Source organism: Bos javanicus, chromosome 25 (assembly GCF_032452875.1).
Source record: "Bos javanicus breed banteng chromosome 25, ARS-OSU_banteng_1.0, whole genome shotgun sequence".
Classification (NCBI taxonomy): Eukaryota; Metazoa; Chordata; class Mammalia; order Artiodactyla; family Bovidae; genus Bos; species Bos javanicus.
In genome coordinates, this window is record NC_083892.1 from 28,177,896 (window position 1) to 28,194,865 (window position 16,970).

The 16,970-nt window shown below is 40.7% G+C and overlaps 1 protein-coding gene across 12 annotated transcripts in view; it reads left to right on the plus strand.

Annotated features, from left to right (window-relative positions):
• The window catches only part of RABGEF1 (RAB guanine nucleotide exchange factor 1), a 71,165-nt gene that overhangs the window by 36,593 nt on the left and 17,602 nt on the right, over positions 1-16,970 (plus strand). For 4 of the 12 annotated variants that reach the window (XM_061401807.1, XM_061401813.1, XM_061401810.1 and 1 more), the window contains 3 exons: positions 8,759-8,947; positions 10,956-11,122; positions 16,146-16,315. In XM_061401807.1, coding sequence (XP_061257791.1) covers positions 8,759-8,947; positions 10,956-11,122; positions 16,146-16,315 — 526 coding nt within the window. Of the gene's footprint in view, positions 1-8,758; positions 8,948-10,955; positions 11,123-16,145; positions 16,316-16,970 lie in introns of those variants that run through there. The other 8 variants (XM_061401808.1, XM_061401817.1, XM_061401815.1 and 5 more) reach the window with 5 other exon arrangements.

Consider the following 16,970-nt stretch of genomic DNA (forward strand, 5'->3'; position numbering starts at 1 on the left):
GGGACTCTCAAGAGTCTTCTCCAACACCACAGTTCAAAAGCATCAATTCTTCGGCGCTCAGCCTTCTTCACAGTCCAACTCTTAATCCATACATGACCACAGGAAAAACCATAGCCTTGACTAGACGGACCTTTGTTGGCATAGGTACTACTTTAGAAAGAGTGAAAGCTGAGACCTAACTGATGAGAGGGAAATTACCTTATGAACAGAGTCACAGCTTCTAGGCATTAGGACACACTTGCAAAGGTCCCCAGAAGAGAGAACTTGAAAGGAGTCCTAAGTTAGCTTTCTGTTGTTGCCATAATGAATTACCACACACTCAGCAGTTTAAAACAGCACCCATGAGCTGCGGCGGGGTCTGGGGCTCAGAGCAGCGGCGGGAGGAGGCGGACACGTGGCAGTAGCAGCAGTAGCAGCCCCGGCGGCGGCGGCGGCGGCGGCAGAAGGCATCGGCCCGAGCCGCCTGCCGTCTTCCCTCCTTTTTTTTTTTTTTTTATTTTTTTATTAATTATTTTTTTCTAAATTTTTAAAAGAAAATCCATCCTGAACCCTCCTCCCTCCTCCCTCCCCATATCATCCCTCTGGGTCGTCCCAGTGCACCAGTCCCAAGCATCCAGCATCGTGCATTGAACCCTAACCCTAACCCTAACCCTAATCCTTCCCGCCTTTTAAAAAAAAAAAAACAAACAGCACCCAAAGTTCTGTAAGTCAGAACTCCTGGCAGCTTAGCTGGTGCTCCGTGATGGCTCTCAAGAGGTCAAAATTAAGATGTCATCTGATCTGGGCTCTTACCTGGAGGTTATGGGGAGAATCTTCTTCTAGGCATACTCAAATGTTGGTAGAATTGAGTTCAATAAAGTTCTGTGACCGAGGTTGTCATTTCCTTGGTTGTCAGCCAGGGGTCTTCCTCAGCTTTTAGAAGCCACCCACATTTCTTATATTTCTCTTCAAAGCCAACAAGGGTTCTTTGACTCTCTCTGATTTCTCTGTCATCCTCTTCTGCTTTATATTTTAAAAACAATTTTCTTGAAATATAGTTCACATACCATAGGATTCACCCATTTAAAGAGCACAATTCAAAAGCAGTCTTGACCACACCAACTTTAGAACATTTTCATCACCTCAGAAAGAAACTCCATGCCCTTTAGCTGTCTCCTTATTTCATTCTATCTTTCTCTGTCCCCCCCTGAGTTACAAAGCAACCATTACTCTGCTTTCTCTCTAGACTTCCCTGTTCTGAACATTCATACGAATGGGATCATATAATGTGTTGTCTTTTATGACTGGCTTCTTTCAGTTAGCAAATGTTTTCAAGGTTAGTCCTGTTGTGGCGTGTGTCAGTACTTAATTCCTCTTTATGGCTGAATAATATTGATACTTCATTGTGTGAATATACTACATTTTGTTGATTTATCAGTTGATGGACATTTGGGTTGTTTTCAACATCATTAGACTATTAGGGACTTGCTGATATAAACATTCATATACAGGTTTTTATGGGGACATATGTTTTCATTTCTCTTGGGCATATACCTTGGAGTGAAATTGCTCAGTAACTCTAATTAAAATCATTTGAGAAACTGTCAGATGGTTTCCAAAAGCAGCTGCACCATTTTACATTCCCATCAGCAGTGTATGAATGTTTCAGTTTCTCCACATATTTGTCAACATTTGTTATTATCTTGCTTTTTAATACTAGCCATCTAATTGAGTGTGAAGTGGTTTTTCATTTTCCTAATGAGCAATGATGTCAGAAGTCATTTAATGTGCTTACTGACCATTGGTATGTCTTCCTTGGAGACGTGTCTGTTCAGCTCTTTTACCCATTTTGATAACTGGAGTATTTATCTTTTAAAATATTGAATTGTAACAGTTCCTTATATATTCTGGATACATGTTCTTTATCAGATTCATGATTTGCAAATATGTTCTCCCGTTCTGTGGGTTGTCTTTTCACTCTTGACGGGATCTGTGGAAGCATAGAAGCTTTTAGTTCTCATGAGCTTCAATTTGTCCATCTTTTCTTTTGTTTATGCTTTTGGTGTCATCTAAGAATCTTTGCCAAGTTTAAAATCATGAAATTTTACCTGTGCTTTTTCCCAAGAGTTTTTATAGTTTTAGTTTTCGCATTTAGGTCTTTTTAAAAAATATATTTATTCATTTCTTTCTTTCTTTTGGCTGCACTGGTTCTGATCGTGGCACGTGGGATCTCCAGTCTCTTGCAGCATGTGGGCTCTTCAGTTGCATATGCCAACCCTTAGTTGTGGCACAGGGGATCTAGTTTCCTGACTGAGGATTGAACCTGGGCCCCCTGCATTGGGAGCACAGAGTCTCAGCTACTGGACCACCAGTAGCTCTTTAATCAATTTTTAATTTCTGTGTATGGTACAAGGCAAAGGTCTGATCTCATTCTGTACGTGTGGTATCTCAGCATCATTTTTTGAGAAGACTCTTCCATTTGATAGTTGTGGCCATAGTTTGGTGAGTTTATTTCTGGACTCACAGTTCTATCCCGTTGATCCATGTGTCTGTCCTTGTGCCAGTTCCATGCTGTTTTGATTATCATGGATTTGTAGTAAGTTTTGAAATTGGTAACGTACGTCCTCCTACATTCTTTTTCAAAATTGTTTTGACTCTCTGGGTTCCTGTTGTCTTCTGCGTTTAAGGTTCATGTGCTTATATTAGGTACACCTGGAAAATCAGGATAATCTCTATTTTAAGGTCAACTGATTAGTAATCTTAATTATCTGGAAAGGTTTTTTTTTTTTTTTTTTTGGTCATATGAGGTAGCATAATCACAGGTTAACAGCAGAGTGAACGTCATGGGAGCACAAGGCCTGTGAGGCTTAGATTTGTGAATAGGTAGAGAATGGTAGGCGCAGAAGTTGGATAGAGGGGTATGAATGGGAGTTTCAGAAATATTTTGTCCAAAGTCACATTGCAGAGCTGGGATTTGAGTGCATATTTGACCGATCTCCATGTTCTCGTGTATACATCAAGTTGGTCTTCATAGACTCATAGCTGTTATTGTTTTTTTCATGTTAACCTGTTGAGCCCTTAGTATATGTGAAGTAGTCTTCACAGTTACATTTTTTGAGCTCTAGCATAGTACTTGGCTTCCCTGGTGGCTCAGAGGTTAAAGCGTCTGCCTGGAATGCAGGAAACCTGGGTTCGATCCCTGGGTCGGGAAGATCCCCTGGAGAAGGAAATGGCACCCCACTCCAGTATTCTTGCCTGGAGAATCCCATGGATGGAGGAGCCTGGTGGGCTACATACAGTCCACGGGGTCGCAAAGAGTCAGACATGACTGAGCGACTTCACTTTCACTTTGGGTGCAAATAGGCTGTACTGGAGTTGGCAAAAGGAAAAAGCAGTCAGGAATCAAGGGATGTGTTTCAGAATCTGAAGGTAGGCAGGCAGCCAAACCTTAGCAAAGGGTTGGAACTGAGAAATGGAAGCCCTTCGGGACCTAGAGAATATTTTTCTTCTACCACTTTTCTCTGCTTCTTGTTGTGTATCTATTTCAGTCTGCAGACTGACTATCCTGTTGCTCAGACTGCTTGTTGGAAGGTGGTCCTGCCTCAGCTTCTCCATCATTCAAAAGAACAATCCAGACTGAGTCTCATTTCCAGAACTTCATTTTGGGTCATGTATCCACCTCTGGTTGCGTCAACCGTGGCCCTGAAGTTGGGGGGGTGGGTGCACATACACAAACATGGCAACCTGTAGATTTAGAGATTTACATTTGGGGAACACTTCCCCAAGGAAAGGGAAGTTGCTGACACCTATGTTAGGTAGCCTCCCTAAAATATGTTCATTTTAGTAACAGCCGTGCTCTCGTCTTTGTAGTATAAAAACAAAATTTTAAGCTTACTGAATCAATACAAGGAAAAAAGTAGATATTTCTTTTTGCCTACTTCTCTTGAAATTGAAGGACCACAGGCTGATGATGGTGAGTTTAGCTCAGGCTCTCAAAATAGTTTGAGGAACTCAGGACGTAGTACAAGTTTAGGCTTTGTGATGTCCCTGCCACTTACTACCTTTTTGATCGAACAGATTATAGCTTTGCAGTCTCAATGTCTTTATCTGTATTATAATAGAAGAAAGTAGATGGTCTTTAAAATTTCTCAGTTTAACATTCTAGAATCTTGACTAGACTTCGTTAACCTTCTTTCTAGCTCAGCCTCATTTACTAAATGATAAGTATGATAAATCTAAATCCTGTCTGTCCTTGGTGGTGGTGATGGTTTAGCCACCAACTTATGTCTGACTCTTGGGACCCTGTGGACTATAGCCTGCCAGGCTCTGCTGTCCATGGGATTTCCCAGGCAAGAATACTGGAGTGGGTTGCCATTTCCTTCTCCAGGGCATCTTCCCAACCCAGGGATCTAACCTGCATTTCTGTGGCTCATTGCATTGGCAGGTGGTTTCTTTACCACTGAGCTGCCTGGGAAGCCAGAAAAAAAGTATAGATTTATGTGAACACCTCCATAATACATCTCAGTACAGTTCTATTACCTCTAAAAAAGTTTCTTGTGCTGTTCATTTATAGACTCCCGCCCTAACATCAGTTTCTAACACACTGATTATAGAGTACATACATTTTTTAAACTGGCTTCATTCACGCAGCATAAAGCATTCAGGAATTCATCCCAAGTTGTTTGGTGTAGCATCACTTACTTTTTTTTTCTAAGTAGCATTCCATTGCGTGGATGTGCCACAGTTTGTTTATTCATTCATCTACTGAAGGATATTTTGGTCGTTTCCATTTTTTAACTGGTCATAAATACTGTCACTAGAAACACTGTATAGATTTTTGAGTGAACATCAGTTTTATTTCTCTGGAGGAAGTAACTGGGAACTGGACTGCTGGGTTGTATGTTAAGCGTATCTAACTTTTAATGAAATTACCAAATCGTTTTCCATGGTAGATGTACTATTTGCATCCCACTAGGAGGGTTCTCCGGAGAAGGCAATGGCACCCCACTCCAGTACTCTTGCCTGGAAAATCCCATGGACGGAGGAGCCTGGTAGGCTGCAGTCCATGGGGTCTGGAAGAGTTGGACACGACTGAGCGACTTCACTTTCACTTTTCACTTTCATGCATTGGAGAAGGCAATGGCAACCCACTCCAGTATTCTTGCCTGGAGAATCCCAGGGACGGCGGAGCCTGTTGGGCTGCTGTCTATGGGGTCGCAGAGTCGGACACAACTGAAGCAGCTTAGCAGCAGGAGGGTTCTAGTTGCTCTGCATCCTTGCTTGCACTTGGTATTGTCCTTAATTTTAGCCTTTCTAGTAGGTGTGAATGGATGTCTCATGGTGGTTTCAATTTGCATTTCTCTGACGGATGATAATGTTGAACTACTTTTCATGTGCTTAGCTGCCACGTTGTCAAGGCCATGTGACTGACATGGGTTCTTACCGTCTGAAATGTAACCAGTTAGCCTGCCAGTTTCATAGATGCTGGCAGAAGTCATGAGACTCTGGAGTCGGAGACAAAAGACTTCATTATTCATAGGACATAAATAAAACAAGCTTCATCTCACGTGGGCTACCTTTGGTCCCAAGCCCCATGGGGCTGGTGTCACAGCCGAGGAACCTAAGCTTAAGGATCTCAAATTCTTTACAATGGGCAGCAAACAAAGCCACTTGACTTTTGACCTGGAGGGTAATATTCTATTTTACTTGACAGTAAACAAACTTGTCTTCTGCTCTGAAGGGAAGCAGTGATTGCTTCCTTCTGAGAATGTTGGATATGCAAACTTTCTTGAGATAGTCTTAATTACAAAGCCCCCTTGTACAGAAATGTGAGAAACCATGGAGAATCATCTCCTGTGTGTTTATCTTCTTTGGATAAGTCTGTTCAAGTCTTGCCCATTAAAAAAAAATCAGATGGTTTTCCTTTCTGTTGAGTTTTGAGAATTATACATATCCTGGGTGCAAGTCCTTTGTCAGATGTATGATTTGCCCGTATTTTCTCCCAGTCTGTAGTTTGTATTTTCATTTTCCTCTCAGTGTCATTTGCAGAGCAAAAGTTTTTAGTTTTGCTGACAAGTTCAGGCTGCTGGTTCCAACCCTACTTCTGTGAGGTGTGGTTCCCGTGTCCGTTCATTTTTCAGAGGCTTCACAGCGCTATTTCGACCTGTTTCCTGGTGCGTGCCAGTCTGAAGCCTGTGCGGTGGTCTCTATTAGTGTGAGTTTTAGTCTTTGGTCCTGAATAGCATCAGACCTATGCGTGCATGCATGGGCCAGGGTGTTCACAGCTTGCTTTCTTGAATTCTCCTCAGTGATTCCTCCTGTATTTTTTAAGTTCCCTCGGGGCTTATCTTCTCTCTTCTGGGTGGAAAGCTGTGGAAGTAGTTACCCTGCTGTGTCTTGTACTCCCATCACTGTCTGGGAGACTCGAGAGAGGGAAAAATGAGTAGTTCCCCTTGCTCAGAGGGTAGCTCCCACAGTTTCTCATTCCAGTCGCTTCTGTGGACATCGTATGATTGCCAGTGGCTCAAGAGAAGGGGGGAAAGACAAGAAAATGGAGGGGTTTTCATATTTTCTCTCAGTGTTAGGAGTTCCTATTCTCATTCTTTGACCCAGAACTAAAGGAGCTCTCTCTGTGCCCTGGAGTTCATTTCTGGGTTGACTTGGTGATACTGGAGGGGAGAAAGGGTAGCCTGAACAGGGGTTCAGTGATACAGTGAGTTCTGGCCTTCTTCCTTAATTCTCCTCCTCCCTTTTGCCTTTGAGAATCCTCAAAAGTAATGCTTGGTGCATGCCTCTTTAGTTGTGCTGCACAGGCTTCTCTCTGCAGTGGTTTCTCTTGTTGCAAAGCTCGGGCTGTAGGGTGTGCAGGCTTCAGTAGTTATAGTAGTTGGGTTTAGCTGTCCTGCCACATGTGGGATCTTCCTGGACTAGGGATCGAACCCACGTCCCCTGCATTGCTACCAGGGAAGCCCCATCTTAACCGTTTTCAAAGTGTATGATACAGAAGTGTTAACTATGTGTGCCTTGTGCAACGGATCTCTAGAACCTTTTTATCTGGCAAAACTGAAAGTCTCTTCCATTGAACAGCAACTCCTCTTTGCCTCCCTCCCCCTACCCCCTGGCAACAGTCATTCTACTTTCTAATCAGCATGGGAGTTTTGACCTGCTCCATTTCTGACCTGGGCCGGTTCACCCCTCCTTAGGCAACCTGGTGGTCCCCCGCTCCCGGGATGTCACCATATTGATGCCGAACTTAGTGCGGACACCCGATCGGCATAGCGCACTGCAGCCCAGAACTCCTGGGCTCAAGCGATCCTCCAGCCTCAGCCTCCCGAGTAGCTGGGACTACAGGCGCGTGCCACCGTGCCCGGCTCATTCTAGTTTCTGGTTCGAAGAGTTTGACTTACTTAGATACCTCATGTAGGTGGAATCATGTCTTTGATTTGTCTTTTTGTGATTGACTAATTCTACTTGACATAATGTCCTCAGACTTCATCCATGTTGTAGCATATGATAGAATTTCTTTCCTTTTGGAGGCTGAATAATATTCCATTGTGTATACCACATTTTCTTCATCCATTCATCCTGTGTTTATCCATTCATCCTTGGATGGATATTTAGATTGCTTCTAGCTCTTGGCTACTGTGAATAATGCTCAGTGAGCATGAGCGTGCAGATCTCTCTTCAAGATCCTGTTTTCAGTTCTTTGGGGAATATACCCAGAAGTGAGATTGCTGGCTCATATGGTAATTTTATTTCTAATTTTTGAGGACTCTCCATACTGTTTTCCACAGTGACTGTGGCATTTCACCTTCCCACCAGCTGTGCACAAGGTTCCAATTTCTTTACATCCTTGTCAACACTCGTTGTTTGTGTTCTTTTTGATGATAGCCATTCTGACAGGCATGTGGTGATAAGTCGTCGTGGTTCGGGTTTGCATTTACCTAGTAATTAGTGATGTTAAACATCTTTTCACATGTTAGTTGGCTGTTTGTATTCTTCATGGCTCAGAAGGCCAAGAATCTGCCTGCAATGCAGGAGACCCGGGTTCAATCCCTGGGTCAGAAAGATCCCCCAGAGAAGGAAATGGCAGCCCACTCCAGTATTTTTGCCTGGAGAATTCTATGGACAGAGGAGCCTGGTTGGCTACAGTCCATGGGGCTGCAAAAAGTTGGACACGACTGAGCAACTAACACTAACACACATATCTTCTTTGGGGAATTGTCTGTTCATGACCTTTGTGATTTTTAATTGGATTTTTATTGTTGTTGAGTTTTAGTTCTTTACATATTCTGAATATTAAGCTCTTATCAGATAAATGGTTTGCAAATATTTTATCCAATTCCATAGGTGGCCTTTTCACTCTGTTGATTCCTTCTCTGTGCAGAAGTTTGATGTAGTCCCATTTGTCTGTTTTTGCTCTTGTTTCTTATGCTTTTGGTGTCATATTCCAAGAAATTGGCACCAAATCCAATGTTGTGAAGTTTTCCCCCTATATTTTGTTCTAGGAGTTTTATAGTTTTGTGTCTTATGTTTAGGTATTTAATCCAATCAGTGCTTTCTTAAAGTATGCTTTATTATTGGGCAGGAATAAGAAGTTTGTTCTTTAGTATGACAGGAATTTGCCATATTGAAACCTTCTTTTCCCTCTTCCTCCCCTTCCTTCTCTTACAGCATGAAGTTGATAAACTCATTCATTTTTTTTCTTATTTGCTTTGCTGTGAGCAAAATGATAGTGAATTCATTTTCAACAACACTTTATTGTTTGCTCTTTGATTAGCAGGAGGAAGATGAGCCTTAAGTCTGAACGCCGAGGAATTCATGTGGATCAGTCGGAGCTCCTATGCAAGAAAGGATGTGGTTACTACGGCAACCCTGCTTGGCAGGGTTTCTGCTCCAAGTGCTGGAGAGAGGAGTACCACAAAGCCAGGCAGAAGCAGATTCAGGAGGACTGGGAACTGGCAGAGCGGTAAAAGAACTTAACTTGGGGTGTTTAGACAATGATGTAACTGGATACACAGCTTGAGAATACATTTTTCTCTTCTGTTTTGAGCTATTAGCAAGTCAGCTTAATTTTAAGAGAAATGGATATTTTCTTTCGTTCACCACTTGACGAATAGCTTTCAGTGATTTCTTCACTTTGTCTTAACTTTTAATTGTTTTGTGTTTGGGATGAGTTAAGTCTTAGTTCTCTAACATAGACAATAAGCTCCTTTGAATGAAGACGAGCATACTTTATGGTGAAGATTAAATGAGGTTATAGATATGAGTGCTCAGGGTTTGGCTTATGACTTTCATCAAGCATTATTTTCCTCATTCTTTTAATATACCCAGCATGACATCTGGCACAGTGATAAGCACATAATAGTAGAAACCTGTTGATTTGTATCCATGGTCCTGAAAGTACAGAAATTTAACTTTTCCTTAAAAAATGGCATTTGTTAGTTTTATCCAGGAAAATGACTGTGATAAAAATTAAAACATAGAATGTCTAGTGAGCATAGGAGCTAATAAAACGCCATGAATAACACCACTGGACCACCAGGTTTTGTAGCTTTAGCTTGTTCCCAGGTGATGCTGACACTGCTGTCTGGAGAATCACACTTCGAGAATCATAGTTCTATGGATAACTTTTGAGATTTATTATGAATACCTCAAATTCAGCTGGTCCAAGGCCAGATTTCTTGCTTTTATTTCCTCTAATCCCCACTCCCAGCAGCTCCTCCTGTCCCTCCTCTTGTATCCAGTTAATGACGTCACTCTTTATTCAGTCGACTCCTTCCACTCCCACACACTGCTTGCAGGTAATTGAGCTGCAAATAAGCAATAATTCTGCTTATTTCAGCTCAGAGAGGCCTTTTGAATTCCATCCTCTCCTGTTTCCAGGTTCTTACTTCTCTCTCTTAAATCTGTGTACTCTGTTCTTAATTACTGTCTCTGTCCCTAGTCTGTCTGCCCCTCCAGGTGTCACACAGCTACCTGCATTATGTTTAAAGCACAGATCAGATAATGGTGTTAGATTATAGTCTTTCTTGATTCCCCACCACGTGATCAAGTCCAGGATTATAGCAGGCTTGGCAGTCAAGGCTTCTTACCACCTGGCACCTACCTGTACATCCAACATCAGAGTCCATCACATCGTCAGGGATCTGACTACATTGAGTGAACTTGGTCCTCAACACAAGTCACATCCTTCCCATTTGTAGTAGTATCTTCTTTCTGGAATGCTCTTTCACTTGGCGGAATCCTCTTGATCCTTCTAAGACTGGGCTGAATATCACCATTATAAAAACTTTCTTGGGACTTCCCTGGTGGTCCGTCTGCCAATGCAGGGCATGCGGGTTCAATCCCTCATCTTGGAAGATTCCACGTGCAGTGGGGCATCTAACCCTGTGTACCCCGGCTGTTGAAGCCTATGCCCTGGAGCGCATGCTCTGCAAAAAGAGAAACCACCACAGTGAAAAGCCCATGTACCACAAGTAGGGAGTAGCCCCTGCTTGCTGCAACTAAAGAAAGCCTGCACATGGTAACAAAGACCTGGCACAGCCAAAATAATAAAATAAATTTAAAACAAAAAACCTTCTTGGACTCTTGCAGCAGATTTAGGTTTTGTCCCCCTGTATTCTCATAGCACTAGGGTTTTGCTGTCTACTATAGGCTTTGTCACAGTATGTGGTAGTTATTGACTTAGCTTGTTCTCTCTTCCACCCTTGAGGTTGTCAGGGAAGAGGACTAGACTGTATTTTTTGTGTGTAATCCTCGTGCAACTGCTGAATGAACTTGATCCACGGAGAAAGTACCTTTTGAAGTTTGTAGTGGCACATAGGATAGTTTGCTGTCAGAGACCTCAGACCTCTTTGGTATTTAACCTCTAATTCTGAACGTTTTAGCTCCCCAGTTCATCAAGTTATTACCTGTAGATGCAAGGAAAACTTGGAGAATATCAGGGTTACTCTTGATCTCTCCTTGAATTACAGACTGCAGCGGGAGGAAGAAGAGGCCTTTGCCAGCAGTCAGAGCAGCCAAGGGGCCCAATCCCTCACATTTTCCAAGTTTGAAGAGAAGAAAACCAATGAGAAGACCCGCAAGGTTACCACAGTGAAGAAATTCTTCAGTGCTTCATCCAGGGTTGGAGCAAAGAAGGGTAATTTTTCTGATTCTCTTGTTCCCTTTGTGCCCAATGAGACACAGAATGTGTGTGGGCTCAGCTTTGTAATTTCTGTAAGCATTCAGAGATATCAATGCAGACTTGAGATGTTGGGTTGGAGGTGCAGATGACAAATGAAATCTCATTGGTTGGAGGACATTGTGTTTAAGAAAACTTATTTTTACTTTATCAGAGGAATAAAGATAGTTGAAACATATAGCTTTGTTTATAAAATTTATACCCATTGTATCTGCTTGGGTGTTTTATTTTTTGTGCCTTCAGTTTTTGAATATTGGTTTACTCTCCTTTGTTTAATATCCTCACTATCCATACGTTATCAGAAATGACTGTTTCAGGTTATCTTAAAGTTGTCTAAAAGAGAAGTTTTCTGAAAGCTTGAGAGGCAGCTTGTGTCTAGATAGGAAATACTATTTAGAGAACATGTAGGAAAGGCTCACTTTTGTATATGCTTGACCTTTTTCATCCTATTGCTTAAAATTCCACATTATAACCAGCAGGAAAATTCTCGCTAAAGTCACACCTGTTCTACCAATGAGCTGATAAGCTAATTGAAATGACCCAGCAGGAAGCAAGAAAGACTGTCTCTTGTTAGACCTTAGTCTCTCTACCTCTGTGTTGATAACCAACACTGATGCTGTCAGAGAGCTGTGCTCTTGGACACTTCCCTCCACTCCCTCCACCCCAACCTGGGATAATTGTTGTTAGGTTTTTGGTCTGCCTGCAGGAAGGGAAGTAATAGTATCACAGCTAAAGATCTTTGCTGATCTTTTGGATTTAATGACTATTGTTTTTTATTTATTAGAAGGAATGATTGTTTATCCAAAAATACAGCACTTCTCTTTAATAAAGGCAAACCTTTACGCCATCTTTTCATTCACATGATCCATTTGGAATTGTTCTTGCTTGGCCCTCTGTCAGGAGTTTTCTCTACAGCAGTAAGAAGGGGAATAATCGATACTTGTTACAGATTAGATGTGTTTGATAAGAATGTATTTGGCTCATGGTTTATTTATGAGGAGGTAGTGTAGTAGGTGATTAAAAGTGTATACTTTGGAGTCACCCTGGTTTGAGTCTCAGCTTTGCAGTTTGCTAGCTGTGTGACCTAAGCAGGCTGATCTCTTTAAGCCCTGTCTATTCTGAGGGATAGTAATACCTATCATTGGCATGTCTTGAGGAGTAAATGAGCTGATGTGTGTACAGAGTTTTAGCGCAGTACCTAACACACATAGTCAGTCTCCAGTATGTGTTAGCTATTTTAAAATGCATGTTGTTTTTTTGATAGAAAAAAACCTCCTGGTAAGGAACTCGGAGGTATTGATCAAAGCCATTCATTCTTGTTTAGTTTGCATTCTGTTTCCTTCTTTGGGGAAGTCTGATTAACCTTATGCATTTATAAATGTCTAGTGAGATGATATATGACAACAAGTGAAATAGTAAAGAATTATAAAATCATCAGCTCTAACTGTCACATTTTACAGATGACAGTATGAAAGCCCATAAGGTGAACTGATTTACCCAAGATCATATAATGATTTGCTAATATTAGAGTTCAGGTCTCCTAAGTCCTGGTTAAGCTTTTTCCCCTTATATCCCTTGACCTCAAATATGTATGTGTTCACCTGTAACTATATCTGTGTCTGTATCTATGTAGATAGATAAGTGCATAATAGTCACACACATTTATGCCTATACTTGGCACTTTTAAAAATCATGTCCTAGGAGCTTCTATACAGTGTACATTGTATTATGGAAAGAAGATTTGTACTTTAAAAGAAAAATTTCAAGTGATTTTTAATCTTAAAAACTTTCATGTGGAATAGTTGTTAATTTTTAAAATTTCTTTAGAATGATAGATTTTTTTTTTTTAACCTTTAGCTGTTTTATGTCTGTAGAAAGCATGTGGTGAGAAAGACTTCAGAGTGTTTGGAAGAAAATTGATGTGTGTGTATTAGAAAAGAAGATGCTATTGGATCTTTGTTTCACAGATTGCTTATGTAACTCTGCCAAATGAACTCTGCATTTCAGGGTGATGATTTTTTGGGCCTTTGCATGTGGATGAAGTTAGCCTATACTAAATGCAGTTTTCATTTATTGAGTCTAGACTACAATAGGCCTTTTATGTTCTGTGTTCTTTATTTTACTTTGTTAACACGAGATGTCCTTGCTCTTGATATTTTACTTGCTTCTATTGGTGGTACGAAAGAAAGCTCTTAAGCCAGGGCAGGTTGGTGGTACATAGAATGCAAATAACCTTCTAAGGGATTTGAAAAATATTTTAACTTCCTGTTAGAGTTGTCTGTGTCTTCAGAGAAGATTAATGGGACAGCTTGACCGTAAAGACTCAGAGAATCTACTTTCAGTTTTTTAATCTCCAAAGCAGGGTTGAGTGAGGTGTAGTTTAGAGTAAATCACAGTGGGTCAGCCAAGTTGAAATAGTTGCTCATACATTCTAAAATGCCCTTTTTCTTTAGAGCTCAAATAGATGTCACCCTGAGTAGAATCTTGTGTTCATCTTTTCCAAAAATCTAAAAGTTATGCTCTAAGGAGGGATTAAGGAAGGCTGTCTTTTTTTTTTTTTTTAGAATTAAGATGCCAATCTTTCTACTCAGACCTTAGATTCTAAATACTATCCTACACTGAAGTGAATTCAGGTTCCTTGAAGAATTGAGTGATTCTGGAACTGGAGCAGGGAAAGGAGGGCCCCTCAGAAATGTTGGGGACATGTCAAGCACCCAGAGGTCAGCTTGAATGGTTTCCCACTGACCAAATTTGGGTATCAAAACAAATAAAGACAATAAATGGACTGCAGATGAATAAAACAATAATCTATTAGTCCATCCAACTAATAAAATAGATAAAGAAGGGAGGAAAACTCTTGCTTACCATAGAGTGTTGACTAACACATATAGGAGTGATGGAGACAGAAAATCACCATGTTATAGTTATCCTGGTAGGAACTGGTTCAGACAGGTTACACCAGTGGATGCCGAATCTAGGGTGAGAGTAGGGAGTTTCCTGAGGAACAAGTGGTGAACCGTGATTCAGGTTAACTCCCACAACTTATTTACTGATTACACATAGAGAAATGATAGCTGCATTACAGCGTGGGAAATGGACCTTGTGTGCTTCTAGGTATGATAATTCGAGAAGAACACAACATCAATTGTGTAATATTTAAGCTGAAAATTTATAACCTGACATCTAGTCATGAGGCAACAGTAGAGAAACACAAATTGAGGTACATTCAGTAAAAATAACTGGCTCGTATTCTTCAAAATTGTCAGTGTCATGAAAAACAAAGACATTTCCAGGTTAGAGGAGACTGTATGACCACTAAATAAATGTGTGACCCTCAGTTTGATCCTGTGTTTTAAAAAAAAATGCTTATTTTTCAGTAACTATAGTTAGCAACAGAATATCCTTGCTGCTAAGAAATACTCAAACTAAGGGATAAAGAGCATGATACATACCATCTACTCTGAAAAATTTAGAAAAAATTGCACACAGACATGGAGCAAAGTGTTAAAATTTTGTGACTCTAGATAATGGGTAGAAAGGGATTCTTTGGGAGAATTCCACGGACAGAGGAGTCTGGTGAGCTGTGATCCATAGGGTTACAAAGAGTCGGACACAACTGAAGTGACAGCATGCATGCACATACTAATTCATAACTAGTGAATGCAGTTCATCTTTTTTATTCTTTTAAGTTTTTTAAAGCAGTTTTAGGTTCACATAAAATTGAAAGGATCATACAGAGAGTTCCCGTACGTGCTGTGCCTCCACACATGCACAGTCTCCTCCAGTGTCAGCATCCCCCGCCAGAGTGGGCCATTTGTGTTAGTTGCTGAACCTACATTGACACATGATTTTCAGAAGCATGTAGTTTACATAAGGATTCATTCTGGGCATTGGACATTCGGTTGATTTGGACAAATGTATAATGATATGTATTTACCATTATAGTATCATACAGAGTATCTTTACTTTCATTAGCATTTTGAAAGAATATTTTTAAAAAATCAAAATCATCTGTCTTTGGAAAATAGTATTTGTTGAAGGGAGAGAGTGTGCACAAGTAAGGCAATAAAAGAGATGGTTAGTTTCCCCGCCCTTGGCTGGCTTACAGATCCACAGAGTCTCAGGGCATGGTGTTCCCTGGAAAGAGTCCTCAGTCCACTCTGACATGCTGAGGCAGATACTGCATAGTAAGGAGCTCAGGCTGCAGTTAAGGCACAGAGTCCTGGGTTCAGATTCCAGCTTGTGCCACTTAAATAGCTGCAGCATCATTCAAGTTAATTAATGTTCTCAAGCCTTAGTTTATAGAGTTGTGAGGATTACACAACAAAGCATTGGAAAAGCACTTAGCACGTAGTAAACATTCGCTGTATGTAAACTATCACCATTGTTAGTTTGTCAGATTGCATGTGTATTCTGTTGTTGTTGGGTGGAGTATTCTATAAATATCAGTTAATTCAAGTTGTCTGATAGCATTGTTCAGGTATTCTGTCCTTATTGACTTTTTTGTATTACCTATAATATTGATTACCAAGAGAGGAGCATTGAACTCTCCTATTAAAATCATGGATTTTTAAATTTCTTCTCTTTATGTTTCATGTGTTTTAAAGCTGTGTTACTAGGTGCATGGGCTTCCCTGGTGGCTCAGGGGTAAAGAATTCCTGCAGTGCAGAGACGGGGGTTTGATTCCTGGGTTGGGAAGATCCCCTGGAGAAGGAAATGGCAACCCACTCCAGTATACTTGCCTGGGAAATCCCAGGGACAGAGGAGCCTAATGGGCTGCAGTTCACGGGGTTGCAAAAGAGTCAGACACGACTCAGTGATTAAACAAACAAGGAGAATCCAAATATTTAAACATAAAATAACTTAAATTCAAGTTTAACTTTGATTTAGCATAATTTAAATAATCTTAAGTTAGATACTTAAAGTAATTCCATGCATGGATCTTCTGTGTAATGAAACTTACTATGTTTAATTTTCCCAGCAGAAATTCAGGAAGCAAAAGCTCCCAGTCCTTCCATAAACCGGCAAACCAGCATTGAAACGGATAGAGTGTCTAAAGAGTTCATAGAATTTCTCAAGACCTTCCACAAGACAGGCCAAGAAATCTATAAGCAGACCAAGCTGTTTTTGGAAGCAATGCATTACAAAAGGGTAGGTTGAGAACCACCTAGAAACGTAGAGTCTTAGAGATAATCTAGTGAAACTTTGAGATAGGTCTTAGAGATAATCTAGTGAAACTTTGTCATTTTCCAACTGAGAAAATAAAGATCCAGAAATGTTGTCACTTACCTGAGAAATGTCACTGAACTAAGTTAAACATGACTCTAAGGCTAATACTTTTGCACTACAACTCAATGGTATTTGGATCATCTTCATGTGGAAAGTCTGGCATCAAAACCACTTACACTGTTTCCTTTAGTAGTAAGCCTTCCTAACTTGTCACCTTATAAATAGTAAGCTGCCAAGAGGGCCATAGTAGACCTTGAACTCAAGTAATAATCATTAGACCGAGAATAATCATTTAGGATTTTTTTTGGGGGGGTTTGGTTTTGTATATTGATTTTTAATTTTCCTGTCCTTGCTCAGGTAGAGAAGCGAAAGCTAAAATTTAGACATTGAAAAGGACCTTAGCAACTTCTGTCCATTTATTGTACAGGTAGGAAAGTTGAGAGCCAGAGAGGATGAGTGACTTATCCAGGGTCACTTGGATAACAGCTTGTGTCCTCTCCATGTGTGTCTTTACCCTGTAATTTCTAACCTGTAGTTTCAACAGTGAACCACTCTTGCCCACACCTTTTTCCTCTTC